This window comes from Protopterus annectens, chromosome 1.part0, assembly GCF_019279795.1.
Source record: "Protopterus annectens isolate FY-2018-M chromosome 1.part0, PAN1.0, whole genome shotgun sequence".
NCBI lineage: Eukaryota > Metazoa > Chordata > Ceratodontiformes > Protopteridae > Protopterus > Protopterus annectens.
In genome coordinates this window covers 804,339,434-804,358,362 of record NC_056725.1, presented here as the reverse complement: position 1 = coordinate 804,358,362, position 18,929 = coordinate 804,339,434, and the positions used below count along the sequence as shown (strand labels likewise).

At 44.7% G+C, this 18,929-nt stretch overlaps 1 protein-coding gene across 12 annotated transcripts in view; it reads left to right on the top strand.

The window, feature by feature from the left end:
• The window catches only part of AFDN (afadin, adherens junction formation factor), a 3,286,836-nt gene that overhangs the window by 909,637 nt on the left and 2,358,270 nt on the right, over positions 1-18,929 (top strand). For all 12 annotated transcript variants that reach the window (XM_044063225.1, XM_044063199.1, XM_044063191.1 and 9 more), the window contains exon 9: positions 3,591-3,685. In XM_044063225.1, the coding sequence (XP_043919160.1) occupies positions 3,591-3,685 (95 nt within the window). The remainder of the gene's footprint in view (positions 1-3,590; positions 3,686-18,929) is intronic.

The following is an 18,929-nucleotide window of genomic DNA, read 5'->3' as shown; positions in this document are numbered from 1 at the left end:
TGGGGGGGCTTTATCTGGGAAAGACTGTCAAAGGCATTTGGCAAGAACACGAGAACCACTTGCATATCAATGTCCTAGAGATGAGAGCGGTGCTGTTCGCAGTGCAAGCATTCCAGGACTCTCTTCCAATAGGAACAATTGTAATTCAGACAGACAGCATGTCAGTAGTGTGGTATATAAACAAACAAGGAGGGACCATATCCTACCCCTTATGTCGAGAGAGAGTATGACAATGGGCAATCTCTTCTCAACGTTTTCTAACAGCAACGCACATCCCAGGGAAATCCAACGTGATAGCGGACAAACTTAGCAGAGCGATTTTGATGCCTCATGAGTGGTCCATAAAACAAGAAGTTGCGGAAGAGATTTTCCGCCAATGGAGCCACCCTTGCTGCAACCTTTTTGCCATGTCCATGAACACCAAATGCAGCAGCTACTTTGACCTCATTCCCCCCTCCAGGACAGTCACCAAGGGATGCACTTGTACATGATTGGCCCCCCGGGACTACTTTATGCTTTCCCTTTTCCCCTGATACTGAAGGTTCTTCAGAAAGCCTACATGTTGAAGAGCACAGTTATTCTCATTGCTGTATACTGGCCTCGGCAAATTTGGTTCCTCTTTTTGTGACCCCCATCTCCAGGAGGAACCGTTGTGGACCCAGTTCCATACCTTCTGACTCTTTCATCGGGAATGTTCCATCCATTGATACATACCCTACAATTGACAGCTTGGCTGCTCCAGTTCCACAAATAGCCAGGCTCCATGATACCCCCCCACCCCTCCCCCCCCCGCAGTTAGACATGTATCGATTTCCTCTCATAAAGCTTCAACCAGAAAATTCTACTCTACCAAATGGAAAAGATTTTCACACTGGGCTTCCAAAAACAGCATAGATCCCTTTCCTGTCACAGCAGCATTAGATTTTCTGGCTAAACTTTCTAACAAAGGTGCGGCAGCGGCTACAGAGTACAGTTAGCCGCTATATTGAATTTTCATGTTGGGAAGCGGGACTAAAAATCATGTCTCAGACTCCGTAAAGCATTTTTAAAAGGTACCTTCTTACTAAGACCTCCACTGAAAGAACCTCCAAATCCATGGGACCTAGATTTTGTTCTATCCTCTTTAACTCTATCTCCTTTCGAACCCGCCTCATCATGTGACATAGTTTTTGTCATGGAAGACAGCATTATTGGTGGACATAACCTCTGCCAAGTGAGTGTCTGAACTTCAAGCCTTCTCTATACATTCTCCATACATAATTTTTCACAAAGATAGTTTCCTTAAAGACTTGCCCTTCTCTTCTACCAAAAGTGTGCTCAGAGACCAACCTAAGTCAATCCATTGACTTAACAGTTTTTTTCCCAAACTATGGCAACAAGGCAGAATATAGATTTACACCAACTGGACGTGCATAGACAATTGTGTTTCTACATGCATAGAACTAAAGATTTCAGAAAGTCGGGCCAACTTTTTGTGTCCTTTTCATACAAAACGAAAGGATTTCTATTGTCTAAGGTCACACTCTGTAAGTGGCTCACAGAGACTGTATCTCCTACACATAAAATGCCCAGAATAGACAGTTACCAGGCAAAGTGAAGGACCATTCCTCAAGAGCTATTGCAACTTCCATCTTCTAGGCTAGGCTTTCCATGGATTCCATTTGTGCAGCAGCAACATGGGTAAAGCCTCATACCTTTATTATTCATTACAAAGTAGATTTGGCCTCCAGGAACAGGGCCTCCTTTGGGTCCACTGTTCTGAAGAGTATTTTCCCTTGAGCCATGTAAGAAAGAAGGTGCTAGGGACGCTGTCCCAACCAGCACAGAATGAAGGCGAGATAAGACAACATAACATTATAAAGTTATGTACTCACCATAACGTTCCATGTTTGTTGTCCATCTCGCCTTCATTCTTGCTTCCCACCCTCCTTCCCCTGCCTTCCCTCCGGGAGGACCAGGCAGACTTTTTCTTACTGTAATTCGATTATAGAGTCTCTGAATCTCTTCTGAGTCTTGTCTAGACTTATTGGCTTAACCATTGGTAAAAAATAGTGTTTTCACTTGCCAGTAAGATCTGGGTAATCTTCCCTGAGCATCATAGGATAGGGTATAGCCTCGAGCCAGTGGAAGCTCTCAAGCTTTTGAATTAGGCTGAGTCGGAACCGATGCTTGGTTCCGAACCCAACCAACACAGAATGAAGTCCGAGATGGACAACAAACATGGAACATTATGGTGAGTACATAACTTCTTATTACTCATGTTAAAACCCATGTTGAAGCCTGTGTTTCCACTTACACAGATTGCTGTCTCTTCTTTTCTTATCTGTTATCTCCCAGAAGTGAAAAATGGCTTGCATGCTTTCAGTAAATAGTAACTTTTAGCCCTGAGAACAAGTACACTGGTTACCTTTAAGCAAATAAACGTTTTTATAATTTATAATTTACCACAGTTCTGGGTTTCATTTATTATTTGACTGAGGTGGTTGCCAGTGTACCTTTAAATGTTAATTATGCTTTACCTCATGCTTTTACATTCTGCACACTGTTTTTCAGCAGCCCAAGATCACAGCATTAATACTAACTTTAAATTGCTTCTTTCTGTCGTTTTTACCTTGCTGCAGTGTAAAGCCTGGACACATTACAACTAAAAAGTGACTTACTTGCTTTAATGTCTTTAATCATATATAGCATACACTGGGAAGTAAATGAACTGGTTGATTACAGGAGAGTTTACAGTTTGTAGACTGGGTGAGGATTAATCAGAAAAAACGATGATGGTTGCATGAAGATGGCTTCTCATGATTGGCTTTTGCTCTGAAGGGGTAAAAGCGCCGTTTGATTGCTAGTGGGTTTATGTTTAGCAGATGGACTAAGGAGGGTGTTAACAGCGCAAATCCATGCATGTGTTAGGTGCCTTAACTAAGGATAGGCATGGAAATGTGTACATTTGCCATGGCACCATTGCAGAGATGGTAGCAAAAAGGGCTAAGAAAAAGTTCCTCCTGACCTTAACATGATGGCTTCACTTAAGAATTTCCTCGGTAGGGACGACATTGGGATGACACCTGATGGGAGATTCACTTCCAGTTTGGAAGTGGAGGAGCACTTTGTTTGACCCCATCCTTTTACTGATAGGGAAAACATGGTATGAGAGGTACTTCAGTGTTTATATATGAATTGCATAGTTGAAATGCGTTAGAAAGGACCCTCTATCAATGGAACTACGAATGCAGTGAGACAGAAAGTCAGAAGTTTGGAGGGTACATCTTTGTGCAGACCTGAAGCAAATTATTATTAAAAATAACTAGTAGCATTTTGTAAAGCAAACATCAAGTTATACAGTTTTAAGATTCTTTTTTTTTTTTTTTTTTTTTTTAATGCAAAGCTTTTCAGTATTTTCTTCCGTTCTTCTTTGTGTTGCATTTTGACAATAGTGGACAAAATGTGAATTAAGTAGAGTATGGTTTGTTTTGTTTTAGAATTTTTGAAATTAGTGTAATTTTGTCTGAGTTGCACATCAGGCTGTATGGTTTTTAAAGTGTTTGTGGCAAAAATCTAGTACATAATGAATTGCACCTGTAATTCTACAGATGGTTCTGACTCCCGAGATAAGCCAAAGCTTTATCGTCTACAGCTAAGTGTTACTGAAGTTGGAACAGAAAAGTCTGATGAAAACTGTATTCAGGTGAGGAAAGACTTAACTTTCACACTGTTTATAAACATTCATGTTATTTTTTGTTAAAAATCACAAGGCTTAATCCTGTTTAATTAGCTCTTAGATGAATAAATAAATAATTTTAGAAAATTGCTAGCTTATTTGTTTTTCATTATATGTCATTATTTGGTTCTAGCAGTTATTTTAAATGGTTATGTGCACTCAGGCTTCTATTTTCTGTAGAAGCAGTGTTAGCAAAAGTGCCTTTGGATTAATAGCTCACTGTCATTTAATTTGACCACTTTGTTTGTTGCAGCATGTATCTGCTGATTACTTCAAAGCTACCATATGGGAACCAGGAAGATGTGGTTGCTGTATATACATGGATCATCACATAGGTTCATAGGTGTGTACTAGGCTAATGGCCCTGGAGCCTTTACAAGCCTAACCCATAGGATTATCCTGGCATTGTGCCACCCGACCTTAGTTCCCAGTGCCTCTGTCAAGTAGAGCCACTGGAGTGATCCCTGGGTTGAATTTTCTATTTCCCATCCACTCATCAAGATTTCTCTTGAAGAGGGCCGTTGAGGTGCTCTGTTTAACATGTATGGGAAGTCTGTTCCATAGCATGGGCAGTCTCTGGGTTATGAACTATTCCCTCCAACTTGTTCTGTTGATTGTTGTAATGAGGTTTTGGTCTCTGGAGCGGAGGGATTGAAATTTCTTTAGATGTAGCATTTCTAACCGAGCTGGGTCAGACATGGCTTTGTAATTCAAGCAGAGATCACCTCTAAGTAGGCGATATGAGACAGAGAATAGTTGAAGTTTGAGTCTGTTCATATAGGACAAGTGTTTAAGACCTAGGATCCTCTTTGTGAGGTACTTTTGCGGCCTCTTCAGTTGTTGCAAGTATCTAGTGAGGTGCATGCCAAATGGGGCATTGTACTCAATTGGCCGAATGAGGGAAGAATAGAGGGGAGTCTATGACCTCTTTCTTCCTGGATACAAAACCCTTAGTAATGAGATGTGCCACATAGGACTTTCTGACCACAGTGGCAGTGTGGTGGTCAAAAGAGAGGTTGCTGTCAACCTGTGTTCCCAGATCATTTATAATGCCTTCTGTGTTCAGTGTACTACCATTGATGTAGTAATTCACGGGAACCAGGTTTTTCCCAAAGGGAATGACAACACATTTTTTGGAATTGAGCTTAAGGCCATGGTTCTGACACCGGTCGTTGGTCTCAGTGAGGCCTTTCTGTAGGATGTCAACATCACTTGGGGAGGTAATAATAGCTCCCAACTTGCAATCGTTTGAGAACTTTGTCAGCCAGAGTCTCTTCATGTTGGCCTGGACTTCAGAGAAGTAGATACCAAACATGAGAGGACCCAGGACCGAACCCTGTGGGACTCCACTCCTGACTGGGGAGGTAACAATAGCTCCCAACTTGCAATCGTCTGTGAACTTTGTCAACTAGAGTCCCTTCGTGTTGGCCTTGACTTCAGAGAAGTAGATACCAAACAGAAGAGGACCCAGGACCAACCCCTGTAGGACTCCACTCGTGATTGGTTGGCAGTCTGACGTGGAGTCAACAACTTTCACACTGTGGGTTCTGTCTGTGAGCCAGTTTGCAACCCACCTAGTGATATAGGGGTTGATCCCTAGCTTAGTGAGTTTTTCTATGATTCTTGAGTGACGAATGATATCAAAGGCCTTGGCCAGATCAAGGTAGGCTGTATGAACTACCTTGCCTTCATCCATAGCTCTGGTGACTGACTCAAAGAAGTCGACCAGGTTGAGCAGGCATGATCTACCCTTCACAAAACCAAACTGTGTGGGATCCAGAGTTTATAGATTCCCTATATCCTTGTTTATTAGTCCATGATGATGCATTCCATAGCTTTGCATGTCAGATTCGTCAGGCTAATGAGGTGATAGTTCCCAGGGTCTGTAGTCGCTCCTCTTCCTCTGTGAAGAGGGATGATTGTAGCAATGCACCATTCTTTAGGGACAAAGGCTGAGGTGAGGCTGTGATTGAACAGGGCACACAGGTGAGGTGCCAGTTCACTCGGTAGTTCATGTAGAACACAGCCAGGGATATTGTGAGGTCCCATAGAAGCTGTATTCTTGGCCTTGGACAGTACTGTTTTAACCTGTGCAGCAGGAATACTGGGTGTCTGGCAATCTACTGGTATTGTGATTGGTCCTTTGGTGGGGGAGAGAGGGGTAAAGTTGGCACTGAATCTGTCGGCCATTATATTGGCAATATCTGTTGGCTCGGTAGAGGAAGTACCATTGTGCAGTAGCTCAGAGCAAATCTGGGTATTACCGTGGAAATTCTTTACATAACTGTAGAAGGCCTTGTGGTTGTCTTTACTATCTGCTGCATTTCTGTTTTCAAAGCTAGATTTAGAGGATTTGATGAAGGAACTCACCTTTTTGTTGAGGCTGATAAGGTAGTTTTGCCAGTCTTGGGACTTCACATTATTCCGCATCAGTTTCCTCCTCCTGTTGTAGAATTTGTTTATGGCAGGGGACCACCATATTGGCTTCTTTTTTTTTTTTGGAGGAGAGCATCTTGGTTCTATTGGGTATGGCGAGATCCATGCATTTGTGTACGATTGCATTGGTGTATGATTCGACAGTCATACAACTATTCTCCGTTTGCATTGGTGCTGTGAAGTTAGCCACCTCTTTTTAGGAGCCCAAAGTAATCTTTGGAGAAGTTTCTCATGGTGGTTAACTTTGAGGGTGTGGGGTGGAAGGGATGTGGGTTTCCAAGGTGATTAGTTTGTGGTCTGATCTAACCGGGGAGGAGCTGACTATTGGTGTAGAACGGTCGCCAATGTTAGTAATGACCAGGTCAAGGATGTTACCAACTCTAGTGGGGGTAAGAATGAGCTGGTCCAGGGTGTTGGAATCAATGAATTCCAGGAAACATTGGGCAAGTGTATTGGTACACGAGTAGTTTTCCCAGTTAATGGAGGGGTAGTTGAAGTCACCCAGTATGGGAGTGTTAGGTTGGACCCTAATATTTTCCAGGGTGCTTAGGAACGTGGAGTGAGAGTCTTGGGACATGGTTGGGGACCTCTTCCAGGCTACGACCTGACTCGCTGTCTTGCCAGTGTTAGCTGGGCCAGACGTATCTCTGATGTGTTAAGTTGGGCTACCAGTCTGGAGGTGTGCGCATCCTTTATGAATATGGAAGTACCACCACCTTTGGAGCTTCAGTTCAAGTTCTGTGGGCAAAAGGTGTGGAGTTATAGCCTGGTAGTGCTGGATGCTTTCTGCTGCCTTGAACCAGGTCTCTGTTAGAGCACAAATGTTGATGTTCTCCATTTTAAGGAATGCTTCGAGCGAGTGCATTTTGAGATTTAGACTTCTAACGTTGAGCAGCATGACCCACAGATTGCATAATACCAATCTCAAAATATCTCTCTCACTATCTATATACAGTGGATATAAAAAGTTTACACAACCTTGTTAAAATTTCCAAGTTTTTGTGATATAAAAAAATGAGACTAAAATAAGTCATTTCAAAACTTTTCCCACCTTTAATGTGACCTATAACCTTACAGTTCATTTGAAAAACAAACAAATCTGTTAGGGGGAAAAATATAAAAAATAAAAAAACGTATAATAAGCTGGTTGCATAAGTGTGCACACCCTTAAACTAATACTTTGTTGAAGCACCTTTTGATTTAATTACAGCATCCCTTCTTCTTGGGTAAGAATCTATCAGCATTGTACATGTTGACTTCTCCTTGCAAATTTATCAGATTGCGAGGGGCATCTCTTGTGCACACTTCAGGTCACTCCACAGATTTTCTATTGGATTTCTGTCTGGCATCTGGCTGGGCCATTCCAAAACTTAAATTTTCTTCTGGTGAAGCCATTCTTTTGTTGATCTGATGTATGCTTGGGGTCATTGTTGTGTTGAAAGATGAAATTTCTCTTCATCTTCAGCTTTCTTAGCAGATGCCTGAAGGTTTTGGGTCAAAAGTGACTGGTATTTGGAACTGTTCATAATTCCCTCCACCTTGACTAACACCCCAGTTCCAACTGAAGAAAAGCAACCCCAAAGCATGATACTGCCACCACCATGCTTCACCATGGGGATGCTGTTCTTCTGGTGATGTGAAGTGCTTTTGCACTAAATGTACCTTTTGCAATTGTGGCTAGAAAGTTCAACCTTGGTCTCATCAGACCATTACACATTTTTCCACATACTTTTGGGAGACTTGATGTATTATTTTGCAAATTTAACTGGGCCTGAATGTTTTTCTGTGTAAGAAAAGGCTACTGTCTTGCAAACCTGCCCCATAGCCCAGACATATGGAGAATACGGGAGGTTGTTGTCACATGTAGTACACAATAAATACTTGCCAGAAATTCCTGCAACTCCTTCAGTGTTCCTGTAGGCCTCTTGGCAGCCTCCCTGACCAATTTTCGTCTTGCCTTTTTATCAATTTTGGAGGGACATCCAGATGTTCTTTGTGTTTCACTGTTGCAGTCATCACATTTGGGTTATCCCTGCCAGGGTATCCCTCAGTCGGCCCGAATACCAGAGGCTTAGTATTTCTGTGTCGGTTGCCATCGCTTCAGGACTGACGTCAGGTTGTCAGTAGTATGAAGTAAGGCAGCCGACGCCATTACACAAGTCTTTCTTGCCGAGGAGCCCAAAACAGAAGCAGTTTGCACTAGTGCTGGTCGGCCGCTACCTGAGTTTCGTCATCAGATTTGAAGCTGAAGTCTTCTAAAACTAAATACCCAATTGGGGACCCATTTTTCTTGCTCTAACCGATGTCAGAAAAGGTTAACGGTTGTCTAACCTGCAGAAAGCAAATACCACACAGAGACTCATTCTTATTGCGTCACTTGCTTAGGCCCAAACCATGACGTCCCTCGCTATTGCTTTTGCGTCTTGTTCAACGTCAGACCTATACATCATCGGGCCCTTATTGTAGCTCGATATTTTTGCTCTCAGTCCCCAAATTCTGATATGGCTTCTGTAGGGCATCCAACAGTAGATCTTTTGAAAAAACTTAAGGATAAAGACAAAGACAGCCTGCACAGGTCCAAACCTACCGACGATGTTTCCATTAAGCTAGTAGTCAGTTCTCCGGTCCTCAGTGAGGCGCTTTTGCAGCCCTTGACACCTGCTTCTGTCGATTCACAGGCCGCTACCGAGACCCTTTTGGAGTCCAGTATTCCGCAAAACTCTTCTTCGGCTCAGGAACCTGCGGATGTTCTTCGTGTTTCACTGTTGCAGTCATCACACTTGGGTTATCTGCCTGCAAGTAGCCCTCAGTTGGCCCGAATGCCAGAGACTTAGTATTTCTGCGTCGGCTGCTGTCGCTCCAGGACTGACGTCAGGTCGTCAGGGGTTAAAAACAGGCAACAGACGCCATTACATCAGTCTTTCTTGCTGAGGAGCCTGAAGCAGAAACAGTTCGCATGAGTGACAGTCAGCCGCTACCTGAGTTTTCATTTGCGAAATTGAAGTTGAAGTCTTCTAAAGGTAAGTACCCCATTGGGGATCCTTTTTTTCTTGCTCTAACCGATGTCAGAAAAAGTTAACAATTGTCTTGCCTGTGGAAAGCAAATACCACACCGAAATTTCCATTCTTACTGCATCACCTGTTTAGGCCCAGACCACGACGTACCTCGCTGCCGGTTTTGTGCTTTGTTCAACTCCCGAACTATTCGTCACTGGGCCATTATTGTAGCCAAATACTTTCATTCACTATCTCTGTATTCCGAAATGGCTTTGGTAAGCCATCTGACTACCAGTCTTCCGAAAAATTGTAATTATAAAGACAGACACAGACCGCACAGTTCCAAAACTGTCGACAACTCTTCCGCCAAGCTAGTTGTCAGTTCGCCGGTACTCAGTGAGGTGCTTTCGCAGCCCCTGATGCCCATGTCAATGGATTCACAGGCCACTACCGAAACCCATTCGGAGTCTGGTATGCCGCAAGACTCTTCTTTGACTACGGAACCTGCAGATGTCTCTACCTTGGATGGGTCCGGAGCCGCTGTGCAGGCACCGGCTTCTGAGGAAGTTCTTCACACTACCAATATTCAACACAAACCGACTTTTGCGTCTTCAGTTCTGTCTAAAACTACCGAGTTTCCAAGGCCAAGAGTACTTGCTACCCCTGAAAAACCGATGACCCTAACTGAAGCACCTGCTTCTTTGCCACAGTCACAGATGCTTAAAATGGCATAAGATCTTATCATGCTGATTAAGGGAAGCCAGCCTTCCCTTGCTAAAAGAAAGAGACTTGTCCCCAGCAGCTTTATCTGACCAGGAGTCGGACGCCTCTGAGGTTTCTGATTATGAAGGGCATGCCCTTATCTGCCTGTGAGGATTCAGATGCAGTGGAATCCATTCCTTCTGCCTCCCTTCAAGAGGATTTTTCTTTTGGTGAAACCCTATATACTTTGAGAGAGCATTTCCACTGGGAATGCCAGGATTATCCTCAGTCCAAAAAGAGACTGTGGGAATTTTTAGATTTACCACAGCACAGACCCTTGGCTATCCCTCCTGTTCTGGATGTTGTGGATGATGTCTGCATGGAATCCATTTTAACTCCTGATACTTTACCCCCTGCTCCCAGGAACCCTGACAGGTACTACAGAGTCCCTGACTCGCACAAATTTCTTTTCAAAAATCTTACTGCTGACCTAGAGGTCATCTCCCAAGGACCTAAAGGAATAAAAAAACTACAGCTAAGAATCCCACCCCCTCGGACAGGGATTCCCGAGCTCTAGACAGATGGGGTAAAAAAGTACACACCTCTGCAACTCTTACCAGTAGAGCATTAAATTGTCAGTTCCACATGCTGAAATACCAGTAACATACTATGAAACTTACTAAGCAAAAATTATCTACCTTCCCTGACTGCAGAAAATAAAGAATTACAGGAGCTTATGCATTCTGCAAGCAAAGTCAGCAAGCCTACCCTACAATGTGGGTTTGACGCCCTAGAAGCATCTTGCAGGGCAGCAGTCACAGGTTCTATACTTAGAAGGCATGCCTGGCTTAAGGAGTAGACCTTGCTAGACCATGTCAAATCAAAATTATTGGATGCACCTCTGAACAAGGACAATCTGTTTGGCACCAAAGCAGAAGAGGTTTTAAAAAAGATGGAAAAAAATCTAAGTCTATGCAGACAGTCAAAGATTTCTTGCAAGTGCAGCTTCCAAGATTCAGTAGGCATTGCCCCTCAAAACATCGGTCCTTCCAGCCCCCTAAAGGCCACCTTAAACTAGACCTAGGGGAAACAGACCCCCCCCCAGACTACAATCTGAGGGTATGCAGAGATCTAAGCAATGGAGTACCTCCTCTTCTAAAACAGGGAGTGCTAAGCCACCCCCTTATGGAATAAATTCACAATGACTTCTCAACTCTTCCTCCCCTCACCTCTGCCCAATTGCTCATGCCCCTAGGAGGAAAACCTGCTCACCATGCAAAAAACTGGGCCTCCATCACTAACGATCAATGGGTCCACAACATAGTATCCCAGGGGTACAGATTTTGTTTCCACACGCTGCCAACCCCAAAAGGGTTCCCAGACCTTCCTCCAAACCAGTGGGGAGAGGCACAAAACCAAGTTCAGTCCCTGCTCTCCATAAGGTCAATTCAGCCTGTTCCTGCAGAACAGATAGACCAAGGTTTTTATTCCAGACTTTTCCTGGTACTCAGAAAAGAGGGCACTTGGCACCCAATCTTAGACCTATCCATTCTAAACACCTTCCTGGTGGTACCAAAATTCAAAATGCACACCCTACAGCAGCTTCTCCAAATGCTGTCTACAGATGCCTGGTTAGCCACCCTAGACCTAAAGGAGGCCTATCTCTACATCCCAATCAGGGTCTCCTGCAGGAAAATGTCTAGATTTCAGGGCAGAATCTATGGATTATCCGATGTCCTTCAAGGATGCATCTGCAGTCCTTACAAATGGGTTGTCCTGTCGTCAGGCAGCCCTTCGGTCGGACGGATTCCAAAGTCTGGGTCTGGCTTCGGCTGGTGTCGCACTTCACCCGACGTCATTGCTGCAGTTACTCGGGTATAAAGGCATCAGCCGACGCCATTTTCCTCCGTCTTTCTTGCCGCGTGGCGCCCGAAGCAGAAGCTGTTCGCAAGTGCCGGTCGGTCAGAACCAGAGATTACTTCTACCGAAGACTTCTAAAAAGCTAAGTACCCCGTTGGGGACTCTTTCTTGCCTCAGCCGATGTCAGAAAAAGTGAATAACTGTTTAACTTGTGGGAAACAAATACCTCATAAAGATTTCCACTCTTACTGCTTACCTTGTTTAGGCCCAGACCACGACGTAGCAGCTTGTCTAGTCTGTGCTTCTTTTAACCGACGGACGCTTAGACGTCGGTCGGAATTTGCTGAGCAGTTTTTCGGCTCTGATTTTGCTTATATTATGCCGTCGGATCCTCCGACTTCACAAATATCCAAAAGCGAAAAGGACCGACACTCGCGGTCCGCGGTTTCGGCCGAAACCGCTGTTAAGACAACCGCGAGTGTCTCTGTTTCGGCTGAAACCGAGCAAGCGGTTCTTCCCTCAGCCGAAAGCTTACCTTCTACCGAGGCCTCTTCCAACCTGGTGGAATCGGCTTCTGAAATCCAACCTGCAGTTGTGGTTTCTCAGGAATTATCTGACACTATTCCCTTGGATATTTCAACCCCTGCACGTGGAGCTGCTAGGCCTCCTGCAGCCATGTCCATTAAGGCCTTTGCCAGGGCTAAAGCAGCTAAAGCTACTAAATCTGTGCCTGTTAAGACCCCCTCTCACAGGCCTAGCTCCAGTTCCCAAATGCTTAGTCTAGCAGAGGATCTCATTTCTTTAATCCGGGGATCCCAACCTCACCCAGACAGGGCCTCTCACCCACCTCCTGAAAAGAGGCCTAGAGCAGAGCCCCCTGAGCCAGTTTCCACAGATGATTCCTCTGATGATTCAGATAATACAGACCCTCCAGAGGCTCCTTTTTCCCCTTATGAAGACCCTGATGCTGAAGAGTCCATCCCTTCTGCCTCTCCGCCTGAGGAATTTTCCTTTGGGGAAACCTTGCATGCTATGAGGGAACAATTTCAGTGGCAGGGCCAAGATTTTTCAGACTCCAGAAAAAGGCTTAGAACCTTTTGCATTTACCACAACATAGGCCTTTAGCTATACCTCCAGTTCTTTCTGTTGTAGATGATGCATTTAATGATGCTTGTACTGCTCCTGATTCATTACCTCCAGCCCCTGCTAAGCCCGATAGGTTCTACAGGGTCCCGGACACACATCACCATTTATACAAGGCTCCTTTTGCAGATCCCGAGACTATCTCCCAGGGGCCTAAGGCTGTAGCATCTACCTCTGCCAAAATCCCTCCCCTCTGAAAGGGAATCCAGGTCCTTAGAGAGATGGGGTAAAAAAGTTTACACTTCTGCTACTCTGTCAGCTTGGGCCTTGAACTGTCAATTTCATATGATCCAGTATCAAGAATTTATGCTAGACCAGTTAACTAAAAAACTGTCCTCTGATGAACCTTTAGACAAGAAATATGTTCAGGAAATGGTACATAACATTCAGCAAGTTAGTAACCATTCTTTAAAATGCGGCTATGATGCACTGGAGGCTTCCTTTAGATCAGCCATGACTGGCACAGTTATCAGAAGGCATGCATGGTTAAAAGAGCAGGCCTTACCGGACCATGTTAAATCAAAACTATTAGATGCTCCCATGGACAAGATCAATTTGTTTGGCTCTCCTGCACAACAGGTGCTGAAGAAGATGGAAGAGAAGGCAAAATCTGTCCAAACAGTGAAAGATTTCTTACAGGTCCAACCTCCAAGGTTTAGCAGGAATTGGCCCTCCAAGAATTGGTCCTTTCCAGACTCCTCCAAAGCACAGAGAGGCAGGAATAGGCGTTCAAGTGGCAGAAGCCAATCCAGGGGTGCCTACAGGGGACGCCAGTGGCAGGGTAACAACCAGCGAGGCACAGACACAGCCACCACCACTACTACAGGACAATCACAGTGACTTGGCTCTGGCACCGCCTACCAGGGAACAACTAGAAGCACCCTTAGGCAGGAAGCTAGCTTTATTTTCAAAGAACTGGCATTACATTACAAGAGACAAGTGGATTTTGCAGGCAATAGACCAGGGTTACAGGTTTCATTTCCATACTCTACCAGGAAAGAGAGGAATGCCAAACCTATCTCCAAATCAAAAGGCAGAAGCTCTACAACAAGTAAAGCAATTGTTAAAGATGAGAGCTGTGGAAAAGGTATCATATATGGAGCAAGGAAAGGGCTTTTACTCCAGACTCTTCCTAGTACCAAGGAAAGAAGGCAAATGGAGACCTATTCTCGATCTGTCCGCTTTAAACACATCCCTCATTGTTGCAAAATTCAAAATGCTGACCCTACAGCAGCTTCTTCCCATGCTGGGCAAGGAGTCTTGGCTGGTAACTCTAGATCTCAAGGAGGCATACCTGCACGTCCCCATACGACCAAATTGCAGAAGATACCTCAGATTTCTTGCAGGATCAGAGCATTATCAATTCTCAGCATTGCCCTTTGGCTTATCTACTGCGCCCAGAGTGTTCACGAAATGCCTGGCATCAGTAATCGCTCATTGCAGGCTTCAGGGGATCCAAATCTACCCTTACCTGGACGACTGCCTGATACAAGCGGACAACAAAAACAAGCTAGCAGAAGACTTGAAAAGAGTCATTTACCTTCTACAAGCCCTGGGATATACAGTCAATATAAAAAAGTCAAGGCTGATACCATCCCAAAAGATAACCTTTTTGGGTGCGGAGCTGGACACATCCAAACAAATGGCATTCCTAACAGTAGAAAAACAGGAGCAACTCCCTCTCTACTTCTTGGCATTAACAAAACAAAACCATCTGACAGCAAGAAAAGTCCTACAAGCATTGGGTTTCATGGCATCCTGCATAATATTGGTCCCACATGCCAGACTGCATATGAGAAAGCTACAGTGGTACCTAAGGAATTTATGGTCTCAGCACAGGCACAGCCTAGAAACTCAAATTCCAATAATTCCATGCCTGAAGCAAGAATTCCAATGGTGGGCTCAGGCCTGTCAATCAAACGAAGGATTGCCCTTCCACAGCACTCAACCAAGCCAAACCATCACAGCGGACGCCTCAGACCTCGGTTGGGGGGCCCACATGATGGACAAATGCATACAGGGTTTATGGACTCAAGAGCAGCTGCACCTACACATAAACCTAAAGGAAATGCTGGCAGTAAAACTGGCAATTCAGACTTTCAAACCATTTCTTCGACAAGGCCAATTGATGATAAAGACAGACAACACCACAGTTATGTGGTACATCAACAAGCAGGGAGGCACACATTCGTACCCTCTATGCCGGATGGCCCTGGACCTCTGGAATGTGGCCCTGAGTTACAACATTCAGTTACAAGCAATCTTTGTACCAGGAAAAGAAAACACTCTAGCAGACATATTAAGCAGGACTACCACGGATGCCCACGAATGGATGCTGCATCCGGACATCTTCAAAACCATTACAAGAAAATGGGGTCTCCCAGAAATAGACTTATTTGCATCCCCACTCATTCACCAATTAAAGAAATTCTGCACCAGGACGTACCACCCACTGGCATGGAAGGTGGACTCCCTATCCTTCAGTTGGAAAAATCTGACAGCATATGCATTCCCACCACTTCCTTTGATGCACAAGGTGCTATTGAAGATCAAAGAGGACCGTCCAAGGATCATTCTGATAGCTCCAGATTGGCCAAGGCAACATTGGTACCCATTACTGAGGAGCATGTCTCGGGAACAGATATGGTCCTTACCCCTAGTTCCCTTGCTGTTAACTCAGAACAATTACAACACCCTGCATCCACACCTGAAAACTCTACAGCTGACTGCCTGGAACATTGCATAAGACAAATTAACCCAAAATTATCCCAAAGGGTTAAGGACATTATCTTGGAAGCACGCAGACCTTCAACAAGGAAAACCTATTCAGCAAAATGGAAAATATATCTCATTTGGAGTACTGCTAAAGGGGAAGATGCGTCACTGGTAAACATAGCCAACATCCTGGAATACTTGGCAGAGCTATTCCACAAAGGCCTGTCCTACTCTTCCATTAAGATTCATGCCTCAGCTATTTCAGCAGAATACGACTTGGATCCTCCAGTTTTCTCACATCCTCTGCTCAGGCAGTTTCTGAGAGGAATTAAAAATGTAAAACCTCCGAGGAAGCCACCATTACCTGCATGGGACTTGAACTTTGTGCTAGAAAAATTGACACTACCTCCTTTCGAACCAGCAGCAACAGCAGAATTGCAATACTTATCATGGAAAACTGCTTTCCTGCTGGCCATCACTTCAGCAAGAAGGGTTTCTGAGCTACAGGCATTAATGGCAGTACAACCCTTTCTGATCTTCCATCAAGATATAGTGTCCATGAGAACAAATCCTACTTTTATGCCTAAGGTGGTCTCCAGAGTATCTTTAAATCAGGCTATCCACCTACCTACATTCTTCTCCAATCTACAGAACAGGGGAGAAAGACTGTTGCATACCTTGGATGTACACAGACAATTATGCTACTACCTGGACAGGACCAAGAGCAATAGAAAAACTGACCAGCTACTGGTAGCATATGCAGCAGGAATGGAAGGGAAAGCAATTTCAAAACAGACAATATCTAAGTGGATAGGAAATTGCATTAGATTTTGTTACTCCTACCATGGAAAGAAAACTCCAGAAAACATCAGGCCTCACTCTACAAGAGCTACAGCCACTACCACAGCTTTTCTACGAGGAGTGGCTACCAAAGACATTTTAGAGGCTGCTACTTGGAGCTCTGTGCATACATTTGCCAAGCATTATAATTTACCTTTATACTCTAGATCCCGAGCAGGTTTTGCCACTGCTGTTTTGCAAGGGATCTTAACTACACCATAATTCTATCTTTCCTCCTCCCCCCGTTTGGCTATGGTATTCTACCCATTTGTAAGGACTGCAGATGCATCCTTGAAGGACATAGTACAGTTTTGTACCTACCATAAATGTAGATGTCCGATAGGAATGCATCTGCAGTCAGGATTACCCACCCTCCTTCCCCTCTGTGGTACTCCTAGGGTATTTGCCCCTCTTATAGCTAGCTGGGGGAATCTATTATGGTGTATTTGTTTGTATATATGTACATACATGCTTATTTTTTGTTTGCTCTCTAATATTTTGAATCATTGGCATTTATCAAAATTTAGCCTTCCTAGAAGGCACCTGGCATCTGGGGCAAAAAACACTGAGGAAAATGGCGTCGGCTGATGCCTTTATACCTGAGTAACTGCAGCAATGACGTCGGGTGAAGTGCGACACCAGCCGAAGCCAGACCCAGACTTTGGAATCCGGCCGACCGAAGGGCTGCCTGACGACAGGACAACCCATTTGTAAGGATTGCAGATGCATTCCTATCGGACATCTACATTTATGGTAGGTACAAAACTGTACTTTCTCTGCACTTCCCTTTGACTTCTCCACTGCTCCCAGAGTTTTCACAAAATGCCTGGCTGCAGCCATTGCCTATTGCAGACAGAGAAATATTCAAATTTACCCCTACTTGGACGATTGCCTGATTCAGGCAGGCAGTCAGGAAAAGCTGTTGCAGCACCTGACATTTGTAAAGGACCTTCTAACCTCCCTGGGGTACACTATCAACGAAAAGGAATCCAAATTAGTCCCCAGTCAAAAATTTGTATTCCTGGGAGCAAGCTTGGACACAGCATCCCAGATAGCATTCCTTACTCCAGAAAAACAAGCCTGTCCGACAGGCTACTTCTCTGAAATGGCCACCAAAACCCAGCTATCCGCAAGGAAAATCCTGCAAGCTCTCGGGTTCATGGCCTCCTGCATTCTACTAATTCCATATGCCAGACTGCATATGAGGAAACTTCAGTGGTACTTAAGTCTTTGGTGCCAACATTCTCAGGACCTGGAAACTGTCATACCTATGATACCTTGTCTAAGGAAAGAGTTCCTTTGGTGGGCAACAGCATGCAACCACAACAAGGGGCTTCCCTTTACACAACCCCTAATCACAGACGCATCAGACTATGCCTGGAGTGCACATCTGGATGTCCGGTGCATTCAGGGCCACTGGAGCCAAAATCGAAGTAATCTGCACATCAACCAAAAAGAGATGCTAGCTGTTCAGCATGCTCGGACAGCTTTCAGATCCCTACTCTCTCTGGGGCGTCTACTAATCAAAACCGGCAACACCACAGTGATGTGGTACATCAACAACCAGGGGGAAACCCACTCTTACCCACTCTGCAGGCTAGCCATGACCCTGTGGAAAACTGCTTTGGCTATGCATATTCATCTGCAAACTCAATTCCTGCCAGTCAACCAAAACTCTCTGGCAGACAACTTAAGCAGAAATATACTAGACCCACAAGAGTGGCAGGTAAACCATAACACCTTCAGGCTTGTGATCCAGAAATGGGGTACCCCAAAGATGGACCTATTTGCCTCCCTCTACAACCACCAGCTCAGCGAATTCTGCACCAGAAAACCTCACAGCAAGGCCTGGAAAGTGGATGCCCTATCCTTCCAGTGGGCAAACCTCTCAATCTATGCATTTCCCCTTCTACTACTTCTTACAAGAGTGTTACTCAAGATAAGGGAGGAAAGACCAAGAGCAATTCTAATTGCCCCAAACTGGCCACACCAACGTTGGTACCCACTACTGCACAGTCTGTCACCGTTGCCTCCATGGCACTTCTCCCAGATCCCAACTCTCCTGAATCAGCAGGAAGGGACAGTTCTTGCATCCCTAATTGCAGACCCTGAACCTTGCAGCCTGGATTATTCCTTGACGTCTCCTCCAGTGGTCAGCCTAAGCAAACAGGTACTGGATGTCATACGTGAAGCCAGATGACCCAGTACAAAGAAATCCTATGCTGACAAGTGGAAAAGATATTGTTCCTGGAAGCACACTAAATGAGCAGATCCAGCACACAGCCCTCCTTAGCTGTCATCCTGGATTATCTAACAGACCTACTCCACAGGGGCCTATCCTTCTCTTCCATTAAGATCCATGCCTCTACCATCTCTGCACATTACAGCACTGAACCACCTCTCTTCTCACACCCTCTCATCAAGCAGTTCCTGAGAGGGGCTAACAACTTAAGGCCACCAAGAAAAGCCCCTACCCCTGCTTGGGACCTTAACTTTGTGTTGGAAATGCTTACACTAG